Source organism: Varroa jacobsoni, unplaced genomic scaffold (assembly GCF_002532875.2).
Source record: "Varroa jacobsoni isolate VJ856 unplaced genomic scaffold, vjacob_1.0 scaffold_1248, whole genome shotgun sequence".
Taxonomy (NCBI): Eukaryota; Metazoa; Arthropoda; class Arachnida; order Mesostigmata; family Varroidae; genus Varroa; species Varroa jacobsoni.
The window spans coordinates 354,919-374,891 of record NW_019214150.1 but is presented as its reverse complement, the minus strand read 5'-3'; the positions used below and the strand labels follow the sequence as shown (position 1 = coordinate 374,891).

Genomic DNA, 19,973 nt, shown 5'->3' with positions numbered 1-19,973 from the left:
TTAAACACAATATCAGGGTGTGCGAGCCTCAAGCCCTTTTTCCTACTGGACGATGTTTGTATTTTTGTAGAGCTTAACAGAGATCCATCGTATAATGTTGAAAATCTTTTTCTTTTCATAAAGTGAGTTCAGTAGTTTTCAAAGAAATGTCAATAGAAATACATGCACCACTCAGTCGCCCTATAACACTATTCAGCCATCAGAATCAACCGGCTATAGCAGCTCCATACCTGTTTGAGCTAGCTTTTTTTCTTATTATCTTGATCGTGCCGTACCAAGTAAGTCCAACGCTGGCCTTCCTAGTCCACACGATGTATGTGCGCTTTGCGTGAGGATAATTACCTTCTCTCTTCACTGCGGTATCTTTAATTCTACACTTTGGGGCAACCTTTTCGACCCTATTTCTACGGAAAACAGGGTCAGTGCCGCGACTGCATCAAACCGAACCAACACTCACCTTCACAGTCGCAGGACACTTTCAGTCAGGCACTGGCGAGCCTAAGGAGAAGACCGACGATAAAATTTCATAGAGTTATTGATCTTTGAAGCAGTACATTTTTTTAAATAAAGAACTTTATTCCTTAAAAAACCTGTAAAACTAAATGCTCCTGTCGATATTAACTAAGTAACTAATTAATTGTCTTTAACGTACGCTGCGTATACATATATGCGCTTTGACAGTATCCATCTAACGATCATACACCTAGGAAGTGTCCTATAGCCTGCACCCTATTTTGTCACGTGAATTTGCTGTGATCTAGGTACTTGGGACGTTCCTTACTAGTTTAAGAGTAGTTTGTTCTGTTTCTTTAAACTGAGCCATCTAAGACACTCTTGCAATAGGGACTCGCGTGCATAAGGGTAGTAAAGGGCAGCTAAATTTTCCAGCACGGGATTCGATGTACTAAGAGTCGATGTACTGCTTAACTAGGTTGGTTCAAGACGTACTTGAATTGATTTACTGAAAAATATTGTCCTCAATTGATCTCTTATTACCCTTAAATACCTGATCGTATTTTTTGTTAACAGCTTCTTTTAAAACAAGTAGAATCATAATCAGGCCGCTAAATGCGATTTTTGCTACTCTCTGATCTATTCCAAATAATTCCGCCAGCCAGCAAAATGCCCACTGGTTTACTAATCTAGACTGATAATCTGCAGCACGAAACAATTATAAATATAAGTAGCCCACGTAGGCGCTGTAGTGCAAAGTATAAGTGTAAAAATGCTTTGTCTTAGTTTCGGTATTTTATAAGGCTTTATAACAACCCCTTGATACCACTTCATTTCAAACTTCGCGTTTCGAGTTCTCCTACATCCTTGCATGACATTCAGGACACGGCTATAATGTTATGCCTATAGTAGCTTATTTGGTATATTATATAGGTATCTATATGTACATGCAAAAATAGAAGAGATCCATTAAAATGCAAGAAAGATGTAAGAATACAAGCACGGTCGATTAGAAAAGTCGTGCGTTTGAATGACTCCTTTTCGAGATGAGCTCAAACGAATTTAATACTTTGTATTGTACTAAATTTGAATCTTATAGTTGTTGGTAGTTAGAGCGATCAATACATGTCGAGTATTAATTGGCCATTTTTTTTTATAGATCTCTCTGCAATTTCCATTAGTGAACGATTTCTGTATTATGTTTCATCGACGTATCGACGGGCTCTAACAGACAGAATACGTCGGCTTATATGGACGATGCATGAGTTGGATGATGATCTAATAAATTCTGATATTTGCCAAATTTGTCAGCGCCTAACTGTCTAACCCAACATCGGATTGTTATTCCACCCGTGTGAAATTTCTGAAAAAATATCTTCAAGAGCTAAAATTCTATGGCTACAAGTACTTACCGGGCATACTGAAAACGTTTGTCTGCTTTTTTAGCTCAAACGCTTCGTACAAGGCCGCAGTGTGTACTGTTTTAGACAATATATGGTTCTACGCAAATAAATATATAAAAAAGATGTATGTTACAAGAATATGGAAAGATTTGCTTTTTGTATTACTAAGTTTGCGATAAATTCGGCGTGCGGCAGAAAATGTTTCCTACGGGCCAAACAGTCCTGCCTCATAGACTACGGATGAAACGCTTCAACTGATCGGAGTCGCCTTCGATGCTTGTTTCGTATCAATCCTTAGTATGTTTAACGCAAATAGTTCAAAAATCGTAGTTTATTCCAGTCCTTGTCTTTGATAGAGCATTTACAATACCACAAATCAAAGCGGTTCCGAAATGTCGGCACGTGAAACACGATTTTGTTTATTAATTCGCGAGATTTTGCTAACCATGTAAACTACTACAACATTTGTATAAGTCAGTCTTGTGATAAAACAGCTTTCACCTACGGGGCAGGAATCAGTCGTAGTTTTTTAAACGGCAAAAGATGAAAGTCGTTACTTGCGCCCTACTTGCACTTTATTGGGGTCGACTTTCTCCAGGCGTGCAGACATGCTTTCAACCCAACTTTGCAGGCCAGCATACGTCGAACACATGCGACACCTCCAAATTTTAAAATCGAGCTCACTTCTATTACGAAACAGGTTGTTGCCCTATGCTTTAGTATAGAAGAACGTTTTAAAATTGGCTACATGTCTCTATAACAGAGAGCGCCCCCCCCCTGGTGGAATCCGGAAAAGCGCAATCAATTTTGTACACAAGAAAATATGTTCTCAAAACTTCCCATAAATAAATAAATGGGTTAAACCTATGACGAACACCATCGAGTGCAATAGATTCGAGCGACGAGTCGACCTGGCTAATAATGGCAAATTGACCGGAACATTTTTTATATGAGTTTGTAAATTTGCTTATCTCAAATAATTATCGAATTGGGCTTTAGTATCATCAGTTCTATTGCGTCCTGATTTGTGGAGCTAATCGAGAATTTTTTCATTTAAGTAGACAACGCCGGTAGCGCATCACGTTAGCTGTTACCGTTGCGTAAAAAGATTTCTACATTTGTTATGAAATACTGTCGCTCTAGTAGAAGATCGGGCTTGCTAACAAACATCACTATTCCGACAACACGCATTAAAAGATGTATACACTTTTTATATATATGCGCGGTCAGACTAGTTTAGAATACGAAGCCTGACGTACTCTCCCCACTATCATTTGGGTCTTAAAAGGCCGACGCAATATCAACACTGCTAACAGATGCTCGCCAGAGCTGATCTATTCTCTTTCAAGCTTGTGTTTCTATCTCGTCTCGTCTCGTGCATGTTTTTATGACCTCTGGGTTCGTCTTTAGTTTTTTTATTATTTCGTTGTGCTTTTGTTCGCTTCAAAATCGGTCTATCTACAGCGGAGCACTTGCGAGGCTCGACGGCCGTTTAGGAATTCGTCCTTCATGTCAATGAATGAAATCTATGTTCTGTTTTATTTGGCGGCACGAAGTTAGCTTTTTCATTGTCTGCTAGCGGCGCAGGCTCCGCTGCAGCTGAGACGATGCCAGGTCGTCGATACGTTCGTTCGCTCTGCGCGTTCGTATTGGGAGCCGACTAACTGTGATCATGGACGCACGGACGTACTAGAAATAGATGATCACTCTATATTAATTAACATTTTACGATATTTAACAGGTATAGTGAACATAACGGCAACTCAACGCCTGTCATCGTGTCGTGGGATATTGACATTGTTTCTAGCATTGCAGGCTGTCTGGTATGCATTAGATAACTCCTTTAATTATCATTACCAAAGTAACTCGTCTAAAGGGAACAAACTAGGAAAATGAGGGTGGTGAGCCAGTATGGCCCAGTCAACTCGAACTGGCAGTGCTTTATAGAAGTGTCACTCAGCAAGGCAGTAAGGCCTCCTGCGAAGAGCAATGTTGATTGCGGTCCGGCTGACAGCGAGTGTGGGTTGTATGCACCTAGCTGGTAAATGCCGGGCGACTGGCGTTGCAGAAATTGAGTATGGGCACAACCAAAACGAGACGCTTACTATTACATAGCCACCAGTGAGAAAGCGCCGCTTTCATTTAATGATTAGAAAATGGAATTTTCTGAGGAAAATAGCGAAAGGAAAGCAAAGATACGAAGGCTAAATTGAAATTGTGCACTACTATAGGCATTCATTTGAGGTAAACATAATGCAAATAGGAGCAGAGACGTACAAGCCGGCCATACTTCTTTTTGTGGCAAAAAAAGTAAATATGAAAGTTATTTGGAGTATGCTCTGGAGGAATTTTTTTTTTATAAGAGAGCTCATTTTTGCATTGTACGCCTATAGTAATGTTGCTATAAGTCAAATAAAAAGCTGAGCCTCAAATGTAAGTTTTCAGTCACATCAACAGCATTTTAAGATTATTTAATAGACACTCATTGTGTATTAAAACATGCAGTATTTTTACGATTTCCTATTATCTTTCTCTAGCTCGTTATGGAAACATTGCTTTTATATATATAATAATGTAACTAATTAACCGACTAAGACGATAAGCACGGATAATATAATACACCCAACAAGAACAAAGTTTAGTGTGAATAGGTAAACGAGCAATCTGGGCATTCTATATAGTCCACTTTAGACGATTATGGCCAGCAACAGAACAGGTACATGCCCAAATCGTCCGATGGGGTTGTAATGATTAGCGCCTCGACGGATCTTTCGATATAAACGAGAATCTGCGTAGGCGCACGCCGGGGTGAAGAGATAAAAAAAATGGTTACATAAATATTACCTTTCTTTCTCATTATATCTGTAAGACATATTCATGTTATATTATACTGCCCGATGTATATGATTAGAGTCTACGTAGATATATTGGTTAGGTATTGTTGGAATACGTTAATTGCGAGGTACATATTAATGAAATTAGTATTTCCTATACATACGCTAGCCATTTTCTACTTTATTTTTAGCTTATAGCTTTGTTTATACTTAAATTACGAAAGAAAGACTTCTTCAAACGCAAACAATTGCACCTTTTATACGCTTCATGGTTAGGCAGTAGAAGAATCGGCTTTGAGCTCTACAATCTGAAAGATTTCAAAAGAATAGTGGGAATTATACATGTCGGGACTACGGGAAGATTCGAAGATTGCCGTACTCATTATAAGCCAGGCAAATATTTGGTATAAGAAAAGTGCAGAGGGGCAAGCTGATATATGTGTGATTAAGATCAACTTACAGACTTTAGTAATATAATTTTATACCGAAATACGAAGCAGATCTAGTTTTCTTGTAGCTGTGAGTGTCATTATTTTTAAAAGATTTTTGAAGACAACGTCTTGTATTGAAGGGCGAAGTGGAGCTGAAGCATAATGAGAACGTCCCAGTTTTAGTTCACTGCTGCTAAAAAAATGATTTCTTGATGACACGCTCTAAAGCCGAAAATGTATATATCTCTATGAAAGAGACTAATAATGTGACGGCTCATCAAGTAGCGTCAAAAACTCTAACGCTCAATTTAGAACTAGATGCCAGTTAACTTACTGGGTATATGGGCATTAATGGAGCGATGTATATGCATTGTTAAAGAAAAATAAGAGTATCAATTGCGTTACTTAGTAAGATCTGTCTACGATATAACAAACGTACATTTCCACCTTCGCCTTTTTATGCTTAAAACTGCAAAAAATATGCTGGTATTCGACCCAATGCCAAGAGCCGACACTCACTAGTTACACGACATGGAAAAGTTGTAATAGGTAAACAGCCGATTTTTAAAACAACCCGCTAGATCTCCTCTAAAAATGTGTACCTAACTAACACGCTGATTAGCTATTAGAAGGACAGCCTGAAAATACGTACTGCTATGCTTGTATGATCGTATATAATATGAGACGGTTACAATAAATTAGTTTTACCCAGTCTTCAGATTCATATTGTAAGCGAATGGAGTTTACGGCGCCTAAATTTGAATACTGGTCAAACTAGCCAGCAGCAATATTACAGCAATGTGGAAAACACCAGTCTATGCAGAACACGAGAGGAGGATACCTGTGGTTCCAAGATACCCAGGGTCTTCCTTCTGCTAGCCACAAGTACACAATCACGATGATAGCAGACGCCTACCACGATGCAGTTGGGGAACCCAGTGTTAAAGAGATAGTCCGAGAACGCCCAGTAGGTTTATGAGCGTTGCCTCTCCTGCTGGACGTGTGAGTGCGCCTTCGAAAAGCCTTTTTCTCTGACACAGCAACAGCTGCTCTTGATAAACTGATCGCTCCGCGCGTTCGTTCAACTGATCGATACCGTCCACTTCGAATTTACTAATCTGACGAGCGTATTCGTACAGTTGCTATTACTAATACTGTGTTTTTTGATTGAAAGGCTGTCCGGTGACAAGACTGGGATGCACTTAGGAAATGGTGTAGTCTATACTGAGAAGGGGTCTTCTCATAGAAAATGTGATGGCTGAATGGCCAGCATAACCCTGCTCTATTAAGCCGATTGAACGGTTGCTGCAAACGTGAGTAACGTTGGCCAGTTGAAGAATCTGCGAAACTTTTTTTTACGCTAAGTTAAAATGGTCGCCCTTAAACTGGAAGTATTCAGTGTGATCAGTTTAGCATTGGACTGCGTAAATCTAGCGCGCAGTTTGCCGAACGCACGTGCGAATTGAGGATTGTGTGTGGTGCCAGCATATATATGACTTCATTGTTAATGGGGCTGTTGAGGAGGTAATGAACGCTAAAAGCTACACAACAGAGCCAGTATGGTTGCCCATTTCCGACTGCGGGATCTGTTTTTGCTGATTAAATTGTGCTAGAACACTGTGAAAGTTTACGGCGTAAGAGGATGTGGTGTTGTTACAATGGCGTTCCGCGGCATCTCCTACGGTCTCAGCGCTGAAGTTGCTTGTAAGGTGGGGAGCGCTGTTCGGACAATTCAATGTCTCTATAGTCAAATTTTTAGGTAGACATCAAAAGTTGGTTGAACAGAAAGTAGGCCTTCGTACCTTTGTGTGGTAGAATGCACTCGTCCGTGCCAAAATGACTAAATACCTACCTTGAAATCTTGCTTAGCAAAATAAAGGGCAAACACCAGAATGTCAACCGCAGTGAGAAATCATAGATGATATTTTATAACAACAAAATGTACTGCTGCACTGTGCAAAGCGGAGTGTTTCGAGCACGAGCATTTTTCAAATTATCTCCCCCTTGGAAATCTATTTAGATGACATACTTAGGCTTACCGATGTTCGACTAGGGTAGAATAGATCTTTCTAATATAAAAATTTTGTAATTTATTAATATCGCTTTTGTTGGTGCTAATTACACTGTTTAAATATTAACTAGCGTTTATATATATGCGGCCGTGCACGTATAATCGTGCTAAGCGTAAACACCATTGGGCCTGGTGTAACTTTTTGGTTGGGGCTACAATAGATTTAAATAAATAAATTACTCGCCGGCTGTTTATGCATCAGATTACGCTCGAGTGTCTGTCACGTAAAAGGCCGTTAGCCCGACAAGTGATACTGTATTGTACAATGTATATACTACGGCGTATTTTGTTCCTACCGGCATCTTTAATTTCATCTGATTGCCAATCAAACTGTGTGCCAATGACAGCTCATATGCCCAACCGCTTTCTGCCCATTCGGCGTAACGAATTACTTATCTGTTCAGGCCAAGAGATGCAGATTATATTCAGATCTAATGAGAGTTGAAGTACAATGGTTTTTCTTCGCTGACAGTTTGAATCAAGGGTTCACTGAGTGCGCATGCTGTGTTGGTCGTAGCATTTCATACTCAGTGATTTGCGTTTTGCTTCATTTGTAGTTCGGGAAGGTTCCTTTAAATAGGGTAAATTGTTTTTAGCCATTAGTATTTTGACCGCTACTTCGAAGAGGTATCATTGTACCATAGAAGGCGGCCAATTAATAACTAATCATCATTCTTCAGCAAGACAAGATAAACGATGACTAGTCTTCGCTTCAATGAGGGTCTATGCATCGTTCAATCTTCAATGTGGCATATATACGAAAATAACGTGGCCAAGAGGTATAATGCTGGCTACGTCGGGTCCCAGGCCTGTAGATCCATATGTCACAATTTACTCATTCATAATTCAGAAGGATATTGTAACTGGGTGTGATGAGACACGTTTCTTCTGGGGCAGGTATCCAACATCAAGACGGCGGGTACATAGTTAGGACTGGAATAGTATTATGCAGCCTTTAATCAATAACATTTCTACCAGACATATATATGGTGCGTGCGAATTTGTTTTGTACCTTAATTTGAAGCAATTCAGTGCAGCACACGTATGAACAGCCTATTTTTCTAGCACCATACTATGGAAATAGTAAAATTTCCGTCCGACGCTATTACAAAATATGCAGTAGTGATCCTTGAATGATTAAAAAATATATCATCTTTATGAATCCAGCGCAAACGAGTCAGAAAACGCTAAGGCACAATACCTTGCGATTGGTAGCTGTACAACTGGTAGATGAATGATTTCGTATTGCTCTGTTACCCTAAAGCAGAGCTACTTGCACTTTTTTTTATCAGGAACAGCGCAAATGATTCGCAACAGTAGGCCTTAACCAAGAATGAATTTATTAGAAAGCGAATAATTTGGGGCCTGAGGGCCCATGTCTATTGATATAAGCGTCTCATAAGACATCAAAGAAATTTTTCCAGGTCTTCATTTTTCTACCCGTCAATAAGTATTACGATAAAAGAAAGCCCCAAAAGTGCAGAAATTAATTAGAAATTCGCATATTGTTGGTAAGTGTGTAGTGATAAAGCACCACGGACGACGGAAATTTGTTAATTGCGATACAATAATTGTTTGGTGGCCCGTGTTGCTGTTCTAAACATATGAAAGAGATATCTATAACACTTTTACTCCGTTTCGAGCAAACTCCTCGGTGGTGAAAAATACCAGGTGGTCAGGATTTCTCTAAAGGCAATCGCGATTGTGTATTAGCTGACAGTTATAATAAACAATAAGCATAGTAATACAGGGTCGGCATGCACTGACGGCCCAATTCCCATTCAGTTGGTGGGTGTACTGCGTCCGCTTAAGGTGATAGCTAGATGAATAGTCTTCTTTTCATAGTATGTTATAAGGATATAATATATATATTTTCTTAAAGCGTAGTCTATTGTTCCAGGTTATGGCTTTTGAAGCACTAAAGAGAACGGAGCCAATTTATATATATTCGCTAATGTCCGGAACGAAAACAAAGTGAAACTGATTCCTTGTAATTGATAGAAACTGTCAAGATACAAAAGCTACTTTTCTCGTTGTATTGGAAAATGTGTGGGGATGTTACATGGTTACACATGAGTGGGCCGCTACATATTGTTGGCCGAAGAAGCTGCTCAATTTATCTTTTAAGACGGTCTTTTTTATTTTCGTAAAAGTGCTTTCAGAAAGCATTGTCAGATCGTGTAAACGTTTTCCATTTATCTAACTACACCGCCTACAAATATAGGTAAAAGAAAATCTATTTTAAGCATTGAAGCTATTGAAATTTAAATGGGCGGCGAATATTGGAGCAGGCAGTGTCAGCCTACCCTAATTATCATCAAAATGTAAACATATCTTAAATCAAATTGTCCTTTGTAATTAAGACGTTTTGTGATTTTTGCCTATTCTTATCGGCGTATCAGACCACAACTGCTACATGATACTAAGTGTTACGGGGGTAATGTATGGGGTTCCATGTTCGTAGAAGCTTTGTTCGTTAAGTGCATACCGCATGTTTGTATTAAAGGCTTTTAAAGGTTTGTGTAAAATAATCTTGCCGTGTACTCTACTGATTGCTGTTCATCATTTTATATTAATTATTCGAACGACTATCGAGAAAATATCTACTTATTTTCGAAGCTAGATTTGCATTACTAAGATAACCTCACTGAGCTCTGCAAGCAGGGGAACTTATGCCGTCACGAGCTACCAGTTCAGTACCGAGAAGTATACGCTCGGAAGATCTCCAGCGTCTTAGACAGATTCGTTATACTTTATAAAGAAAAAGTATGGTTTCAAAAAAGAGTCCCCAAGAAATCTAAAACGACCACATAGCAAATAAATTGCCGTATTATCTCCGTAAAGTTTCCTTGTTACTGATAAACATAATTGAAGATGCTCGTAAAAATAGATGTTGATTTGAGTGTATTAGGTAAAGTTCTATGACTATAGAGTTAATACCGTACGAAGCCTGATTGTATGGGCTTTTAAAGTAACCGCTAGCCGGATATGCAGTACATACCAGACAGCACCGATAAGTGTTTCGATATGTTCTAACGCATGTTCTCATGCATTGAACGTATTTATTGACGCCTAGCATAGCCAATTATCTTCCTCAACTTCAATAACCTATATAAAAATCGTGTTCAGCTTGACGTCAAAACTACACTTAGTCCTTAAACTTCTAATTTCAATGTTGTTGAGTGTTTGTACAAGTCTAATAGTCAAGACGACTGGCTTATAGTTCCACAAAGCCAACTTTGTCGTGGGCGATATGAAAACTAGTCTCTGTTATGATGACAATCTTGACAATTTCTTTTCTATAAACGTAGCTTCTTGATTAGAATCGCTAAAGGTATACACGCATTGGGCGACGTCACTCGAAAAAATTATAGTTTAAATGGAACGTAACTTAATTCGCGATGCTTTAGCAACGGGACCCTGTGCGTAGTTAAGCTTTGCAGCAGAACATGTACTATGCTTCGGTACTTTACGGCAGTCGCTACGTTTCATCCATTAACGATTTTACAATCACTATACATTCTTCGCCAGTTTCAATGTAAAATATGACCCAAAATGGCAATCACACCGAAACTAAGGCAATATCTCTCCACGTTATCAAGACAGATTGCATCGAAGCGCGATCCAGAGTTGGAGTCTCAAATCCTTCAATGGGCCGAAGACGTAATCGGAGAAGAACTGCCAAAAGGCCCCTATGAGGAGATCCTCCGAGATGGGATTATACTCTGCAAGTAAGTTCCGTGAAGGTCTATTTCAACAAACACAGCAAAAGCATAGAAATTTATTACTGTTTTCGTCCGCTATTTGCGCTCCGTAAGCAGACATTTTCCAGAGGCAGCAAACATTACTCCTTTACCTCGTATGTGATCTACTTTAGTTCGTTGAATATCGCAGGTGGCAATCGCCGATATCCTGAACGATGAATTGACGAAGAAATGTGCTTTCGATGGTACCTAGCTTTACATAGTATGTGAATGTATTGGTGATTTTGTCAATGGTTCATAGCTAACATTTTCAATGGTTGCGGTAATAAAATGGTTGTCTTTTGTATGAATAGGGGAGAAGTGATTTCATTTATCGTATGGATACGATTCTGCAGAAAAGTGCTAAAAAAACCAATGATTGACAAAATGTTTGAATATCGCCCAGTTAAACCTACTATGATTGTGGCTGATGGTCTACGCAAAGGTCGTAGAATCTATGTTACTCCATAATATATTGGAAATAAGTCTTCGGACATCGCTTTCTTGTAGCTTTAACGCGCGATTGGATCACTTCTCATTCTGTATCCAGTCTTTATGCTCTTCTTCTCCCTCTATCCTTATATAGATTCGAGAAAAGTGAAGGACACTTTTTGCGCATATGTTTCTTATTCTTCTGCTATTGCACATATAAATATTATCGTCTTGTGTTCGAACGCAAAAAATGAACCCACAAGTGGTTTTCGTAAAGAATTATTGATTTTACGTTTTTAAATTTTATCAACTCATTAGCTGTGTTTTTAAGGAACGCGTTAGGAAACAAGAAACGTAATTAAGAAAAGCAATTTGCTTCAAAAAGTATTTATCTAAAAAGCTATATTTACAGAAAAGACTAGAAGGAATGTTGTACGCTAGGTTACCTTTCTGTCAAATTTCGCATAGAATTTATCAGTTCTTCGAGCATCTTGTAGATTTGCTCGATAGTAGCATTCGTCAAGTTCGTTTACTCCCCACAGTTTGTGTAGGTATACAATATATTGCAACTGACTATACTGTTATACGTTACCAAACGCATTTATGCATGAGCATGTTAAAGTAGCTACCTGTAATTAGGCTAGATTGGCCGGAATTATATACAGGATGTTGGAATTTTTAACGAGCCTTTTATTAGCATGATATTGTGTAGTAGCCTCGACGAGTGCTACAGTTAACACGACTTCCTCTGGTATACCCCAATCCACATAGCCTAATCATCATATATATACATATACATATATCTATTCGTTTCTCTTATCGTTTGAGCGCCCAAAGCTGATACTTTCCTATATAGATTCTGCTAATGCTTTCGTGAACGATCTAACCTTAATTTAGTGAAATTTCTCCGTTTATTTCTGCCACCGTCTAATGATTGGCATTACAGTTCATGCCAATGCCGCCTTTTCTACCATATTTGTCAGATTTGATGCGACACTTTTGAAGACTTGCGCAAATCCTTATCAAATTTTTATAGAGTACAAACAAACAAGAATCCAAATATAAGTTATTGACTACTCAAAGGGCATATATCTGGCACTGCTAATATTAAAATGGCTCATAATTAAGCCTCAAATTAAACGAAAAGACAGTTAAGCATGTAAGGCAGTAAAGAATAGTAGCTCTTGCACTTTATCCAGCTGCACTAATGTTTGGTGCTGGTGTTCGCTATAAATGTTCTATCAGACCATATCAGAGACTATGTGAGGCGACTTTTAGAACTTTTATTGACAGTGCTCTGTTCTTTTGTTTAATCAATTGTATTTTGTTTGAAAATTTCGATTTTACAACAGCATTGGCTGCCTTTTTTTGGGCTTATACGTTTCAGGTTGATGAACGCAATCAGCCCCGGTAGTATTCCAAAATTCCATACGTCAGGTACGCACTTCAAGAAGATGGAGAACCTCACTAAGTTCACAGAGGCGTGTAAACGTTTTGGCGTCGACGAGATGGACGTGTTCCAGTCTGTCGACCTCTGGGAGCGGCGCAACATTCCCCAAGTATCCCAATGCATCCTTGCACTCGGCAGGGCAGTAAGTAAATGAACAACCATAGCTACCCTTAACGAGAGGTGAATTTACGCATGTATAAATAGTTAACTAGTTGTTTGCAGCGCTTGTTGATTTCGAGTAATGTTAGTTGATTGAAATTGTAACAGATGTAAAAAAAGGGGCTCGTATCGGCTTCTGACTAAGAAGAAATGCAAGATAAGATCAATTGATATTGGAACTTGGCATACATTTATTTATTGAGCACTCTTTACTTTTTGGGTGACAACTAATCAAAATGCTTGAAATCTACAGGTAATTTTTGTTACTGGAAAATGCATGATTTCGCGCTATCGCGAATGGCTACCTTTGTTGAAATAATCATTCCGTACAACTCTTGTGCGTGTCACCTGGTATTACCGATATATAGCGGGGAGTGGGGCCAAAGGGAACACTTTCTCTAGTTTCTCGAATTCATTAGAAATCGCTAACAACAATCTAGAACTATAATGCCTAAATTGTAGTTGGGACTATTTACAGTATGACTATGGGTGTCCTATAAGTCAGCCTTTTCTCTAACAATCAATATCTGTAAATGTGTCAAAATGTCCACTTTGTGAAAACAAAGACCCCGGAGACTGGAAGAAAATGGATAGTGTAAAAATCTAGCTTAGCAAATTTTTGACAAACATTTGAGTTTTCGCTGCGTTAGCGTATCATTTATTTTATGACGACAAGAAATATTACAACACGAGTTGTTGGAACTAAAATTCTGTTTACTTTGTAGCCTTGTTTTTATTCATTGTTCATTTATATCAACCAATCGATTTTGCAACGAGTGAAGCACTTTATTTTCATCAGTTAAAAATTAGACGGACTGGAATTTGTTTGTGTGACCGGCCATACCACCCGAAAACGGCCTTCTTAGAGGACGTACGTACTCGAATAATACACACTTATATATCACGATCGTTCCCGATTACAAGGACAGGAAAAATACAAACGTGTCCTGCTGTGACCTAAACAACTTGTTCTCTAAACCAACCCATATATTTATTAAGGCGAATTCATGGAACTGTTCTAAAGATCAGGCAAGCCAGGATCCTTAAATTCATTGCATACATTGCAAATTTTAGCCACTTCCTCACTATCTTTGCCAGTAATTTATTATAGATAAAAATAGAAAAAAAAAATAATCCTGCAAAGCTCTCAATTTTGTAATTTTGAGACCTCTCTTTTAACGGGTCTAAGTAATTGTAAGGCAAATAAAATTCAAATTTGAATGAACCTTCTCTTTTGAAAATGATCAACTTTAATTTTCTACCTTTAAGCTGTACTTTATGTCATACAAAGGTTTCCCGACGAGGTACCTTCATTGAGTGCAAACTGTTATTCAGACAGATTGTACAAAAATTATACGCGATGTCACTTGTGGCCCCCGTCCACTTCGACTTCACTCTCTTCCATTAGCTATAGCATTTCTAACAACCAGTTACACGAACCGTGACTCAAGGCTGATTTCCAATCGAGAAAAAAGATTTACCTCATTAGGGAAGCTTTATTACCAAATACTCGGATGCTTCTAGAATTTGTGTTTTTCTTTAGGCGTCTATTCATTCCTGCAATTTTAGTTAACGGTTCCCGTTACATATTAAAAAACCGTCGTCTACCTATAGTTGGCCTATTTTATGATGTTATATTTTTGCGTCAAGACGCCCTGTAGTCTTAGGATTCCTCAAGAAATTCAACGCGTTTTTGAGAGGAATTAAGAGGAAAGTTTCCCTAAATATCAAGGCATTTAGATCTAAGTGATGCTTGATAAAGGGGTTACATGTTATTATACTGTTCCTGCTCAAACTAAAGTGAGTTATAACCACTATTGAATTTATGTTTACATCTAGTAAAATTGTGTAACTGCGTTCACTAATAGGCACTAATCGTGCTCATAAGATGTGTAACTTAAAAAAAGATCATTTAATGAAAAATGTTGGATTATAAAAGCGTAGCACTTTCTGGCAAGCGCTCGCTCGCTCGCTCGCTCGCTATACACGAAAACAGAAACCGTCCACATATAATATATTGTCTTGATTAGCTCCGGCTCCAAAGGTTTGAAGGTATACGTTTCTTTAGATCTTTAGCTTTCGCTAATTTTTCTAACTACGGTCGGTCATCTAAAAGCAATTTTTACAGCTACTTGTCAGCTGTCCCGTCTACGACAGGCCTCGGTACGGTGTTTAGCATTGCCGCGAAAACCTGTCAGAGCCGCATGAGCAATTTGCTAGAAGCGCGTACGGAGACGGATTATTCATCACCTTTCTTTATGATTACATTTTTACTGCAAAAATCAAAGTATCCCCGCGCCCAGATTTGAACCTACAGTACCTCCCTATTTCTTAAGCTAATGGGCCGTTGAGCAAACAAACGTCACACCATTAACAGCTTGTTAAGTCAGGCTTGGGCTCCGCTTTGATCCTGAGTTAGCAGATATGCGTGCACTTTGTACCTCCAACATGTATCTACTTTCCGCTTCTGCCTTCATTACCGATCGATATAGTTTAACCTAACCTAACCTAACCTTTACATGTATTCTATGCCAACGTTGTGATACAAACGGTGTTGTATCGATATGATATGATATATCGAAATATCATGAGATCGATATTGTAGCGAGAGACAGGCCTACGATATTTGAGTTTTGGAAACGGAACTATAACAGTGACCAACCATCAACTACGAAGAGGCAGGCAAAATCACAACTTCAATGTGAATTAAACTTTATTGAGAGATTTGGTTCACCTTAAGACATTTGGAGCTTACGGCGCATTGTGCAACTGTGCAGCTGAGACTTGCTACAGCGAGTGAATTGTTTAAGTAACAAGTGATAAATCATCTTGTCTACATTTGTCAGTCGAGATCTTAATTCTGCTGGACGTTCAAACCAGGTTCGTTTTTACCGTTTTACACTTTTTCAAACCAGATGTAAATAAGTGATAATGACGCGTTGAAGGCCCTTCAGGTCGCTAGAGACCTAGCAGCAGCTAGGTAGGCACCCGATCTTTTAATGGAGTTTCCTCCGCTGCGCTATATCTGTGTTTTCCAGACACTAAAAAACTACTCGGGTTAATTGATTTTGTATAAGAGTGGTTTAGTTGGTAAAAAATTTATTGCGGCATCGCAGCTTAATAGCCCATAGTGGCCATCTACTATCATGGCCTTAATTTAAATACAATTTTAGCCCCTAGAACTCGTAACAGCTTTGTTTTTAAAAAAAAAAATAGTGTATGGTATATAGTTAGTATACACCATATCGTATGTCTAGCTTTAGAAGGTAACATTTGAATCAAATTTAATATTCTCTATGGTGAATTGCCTGACATCCGATACAGGGGCAGAACTGGCAGATGGCGGGCTGAAGCAGATGCCTAGCTGGTTTTCACTTATTTGTTATTTGAAAGGTAGATACTTCTTTGATGCATAAAAATCAACTGTAAAACCGAATTTAGTCTGTCGACCTAACATGTGTATGATGCCCCATTATGTGTAAATCACTATCGTTTTTATGTAATAATACAATTGCGATGCGCGCAATTTCCTATCAGGTCTGCATTATTGGGCCTCTTGGGCGACACATCCATAGACTCCAGTGGAAATCCCATGACGTTTAATGCGAAACAACAGCTGCTGCCGTTATATTTAGCTTATGTTGATGCCAGAATTTGTCAACGTAGCTTAGCTAAACATTTACTACATGACATCATTTCGTCCACTTTTCCCCTCGATAACATATTTTAGACAGTAAGGTTTAACACAGCCAATCTATAAGGCAGTTCCGAAGAATTCAACTTGATGTATATTAAGATGTTGTGAAACACGACATAAAGATAGGAAATAGTCACAAACGCTGGGAAAGAAGCGTCTACTTAATATAGTGTTGCAAATGTTTATCTAAGTTACATCACCATCCTCTCGTACGGAACTTGCGATAGATATTTATTCGGATCAGATATTTTTGAAAAAAAAAAGTAATTTCCTTCCCGCGGTTTGTACGCATATAGTTACTTTGCCATTATTACTTCTTTAAAAATACTGATAATGTTATAAATAAAGCTAAATTTCGTTCGTAACTAGAAAAGGAAGCACCATTTTTTGCTTGCTACTAGCTAAGTAAAAGAAGAATTGATATAATATACATCCCAGGTGTTATAGATTTGTATGTGGGTTTTTGTCTATATGTCCTTTAGAGATAAAAACCATATTGCTATATGAAAGAGTAGTAGTAGTAGTAACCCCATGTCACGGACTTCTACCTTGTACACTGTCAGTGCCGATGCGTGCTTGAAACATTTCCCTAGTTCTAATATCGCTTCGGTGAAGACTTACCTAAAATGAACCTTATGAGTTTTTTATATTCATTTCCAGCACTTGCCGTTTGCGTGGATAAAAGTATGTCATCTTCTGTTTCCAAATATAACCTATTACTGTTTTTACATTCTATGTATAAGGCCATATTACGAACGCATAGGAGCGTAATGCCTCTCGGTGGTCATTCGCGTCGCTTTCGGCGCATTTAACTATAGACGATTAACATGAGCCGCTTCGTCAGGCAGCACTCTCGCGACGCGGCTAGGATCCATTCCGTTGTTTGCTTTACAATGCTATCGAGTGTTGCACAGGCCTTAAAAGAATAGGGTATATCGACTGTTGTAGTGCTTATTAACGATCTTCACTGTTATAGAGACCTTGTATAACTGCGGATTATCTACTCTATGGTACATCTGCGTCTGGCGTGCACTGATGATATCCGGAGCGCATGACCCACATGTTTTCCTATCGTCACAATAGAGCTGTCCATATTAGTATTACTTTAGACGTTTCTAGCCGATTTGTACACGAGCCTACCTCTATACTCTATAAAGCCTACCTCTATAATGCGCACGTATGGCTTATAGATTGTTCCCTAGAAACAACGAGTGGCATATCGTTATTATTCCCAACTGTAGTTGGCAGATGGGCTTACTGCAGTATAAACTAACGTATGCATATATTACACGAACGGCTAAAACATTCATAAAAAATCACGCACCCGTCATTGGTACTGCATAGAGAGCTTTGAGTTGGGTTAAATCATTCTTTAAAGATAACCTAACATTAACATCTGCTTTCAACTAAGCTTAAAACCATTTCCAAAACAATTTACGTGTTCGAAATCTGTGGGCTATGTAAGAAGAATACAGTCACCCAGCCCATGTGGATACTTGATAAGCGACTTTTTGTTTATACAGACCGGCCAGACCCGAAGTTCTGTAGGGACATATCCTGTATCAAGTAGAAAATGTAATGGCAGATTAAACCCAAAGGTAGATCTTTAATGGTTAGTCAAGTCGTAGGAAAATGTAGCCTGAAAATTTAACAAGACGTATATGCAGTCCCACGACACTCAACTAGGCTGGGTATAGATTTTTCTAAGTGATACCATTTTCTGCATAAATGAGCAGGCTTGAAAATAAAACGTGTCTACTAAAACGCTGTGGTAACACCTAATAAAATTAACTACAAAAGAACGAGAGGCTTCTGATTGCTCATGAAAATATATAACCCAATAGCTTTCAAATAGAAAACCATTTGTATTAAAATGAAGGTAAATTGATTCAATGAATGGCAACTAGTGATGTAACTGCAGTACGCACCGCTATTTTAAATTATTTATTGTATGTTTCAGTGTTATCTTCATCCGGAATACACAGGACCTTGCCTAGGTCCGAAACCAGCCGAAAAGCAAGTACGGCAGTTTACAGAGGAACAGTTACGGGCTGGCCAGGGGGTCATCAATCTACAATACGGAACTAATAGGGGAGCTAATCAATCTGGACAAAACTTCGGCCTAACTCGGCACATGTGACTCGACCACATATTGCTTCGTGCGTACGGACACCATTTGTATCAATGACTTTCCGTAGATGCGAGTCTCAACTTCCCATAGCAATGACGACGACATGATTAGCGATTCTGGAGTTCTTTATGGCATTTACGAATGTTGCATGACATTTTACTTTGTCGTCGATTCTATTTGTGCGCTAAAACGCTATCTTAGAAGATACGTGAAATTCGCTGATCAAAGCAATTCCATGGTGGACAGATTTGGCCCGGGTTAACGTTCTACTTACTTGGTTTAGCCAATCGTCTGACGGCTGATGGGCCGAATTTGCGCCTCTTCAGAAATCGATGATCTGGGTATTCGTCCCATACTGTGTAATGATTGACACTGTGCAAATACAAGAAAAGTATAATTAACAATCTAATGGCTGTTCATTGTTTTCGAATCAGGCACAGATTTCTTACGAAATTGTTTCTACACACGGAGTGAGAGAATGGCTCGATTTGAAAGCTAGCATAAACTGCCTGCTTACCTGTATCAGGTAGGCAGCGTTCGTACGTGACTGGCTTGAACAGTGCGAGGTCTATTGTGCGATATTATCTAAATGGTAACGAAAACAACGAGTTTCCTCTATATTCAACCTTTTGGGCTTTGCTATTTCGTGTCTACATTGTTTCCAGACAAAAGGAGCAGGATCATTTACGCTTCGACTTCGGATTAACTCAGTGAAACAGAATTCCAACCTAGTAACAAAAATGTTTTTTTCGAATTTTTTGCTAACCAGAGGGACGGAAGTACTTAGAAAACCATTATTGTATCATATAAGGAAAGCCAGCTATAAATCAACCGAAGATACGCAGTGCAGATGGGCAAATTGCCTCGAGTGGATAGGAAGCGCCAGTGTAAATAAGAATGGCCCAAGTTATTCATTTCAAGTGATATATATCATATACCATCTTAATGCCCTCCGTCATCTGACGGGACTCGTTACGTAGGGCTTCTAAAAGCTAGCTAAACAGACTCTACAGTTAGACATATTTAAAGATTTTCATGTAGAAATGCTTAAGTCCCTCTCAATATACGCTGTCGCTCTAAAACTGCAAAGGCAAGATCTGCGAAGTTCAGTTGGCAATGCGGGTTGCGTCCATCGGCAACGTAAACGAATTTCATTATTCATGTTTGAT

At 38.8% G+C, this 19,973-nt stretch overlaps 1 protein-coding gene across 2 annotated transcripts; it reads left to right on the top strand.

Moving 5' to 3' along the window:
- Positions 1-6,017: 6,017 nt before the first annotated feature.
- On the top strand, positions 6,018-19,208 carry LOC111268032 (muscle-specific protein 20). 2 transcript variants are annotated; one of them, XM_022846718.2, is made up of 4 exons: positions 6,018-6,830; positions 10,799-10,923; positions 12,755-12,959; positions 18,634-19,208. In XM_022846718.2, the coding sequence occupies exons 1-4, from the start codon at positions 6,780-6,782 to the stop codon at positions 18,811-18,813; spliced, it is 561 nt and encodes a 186-aa protein (XP_022702453.1). In that variant the 5' UTR covers positions 6,018-6,779; the 3' UTR covers positions 18,814-19,208. The 2 variants fall into 2 exon arrangements, with proteins under 2 accessions (XP_022702453.1, XP_022702454.1); XM_022846719.2 differs by having other exon boundaries at positions 6,033-6,123.
- Positions 19,209-19,973: the final 765 nt, after the last annotated feature.

Excerpts from the sequence above, each read along its gene's own strand:
- LOC111268032 (XM_022846718.2), top strand. The coding sequence starts at position 6,780 with ATGGCGTTCCGCGGCATCTCCTACGGTCTCAGCGCTGAAGTTGCTTGT. Across the intron at positions 6,831-10,798 it reads GCGCTGAAGTTGCTTGTAAG|ATTGCATCGAAGCGCGATCC; the intron begins GTGGGGAGCGCT and ends TTATCAAGACAG. Across the intron at positions 10,924-12,754 it reads GATGGGATTATACTCTGCAA|GTTGATGAACGCAATCAGCC; the intron begins GTAAGTTCCGTG and ends TATACGTTTCAG.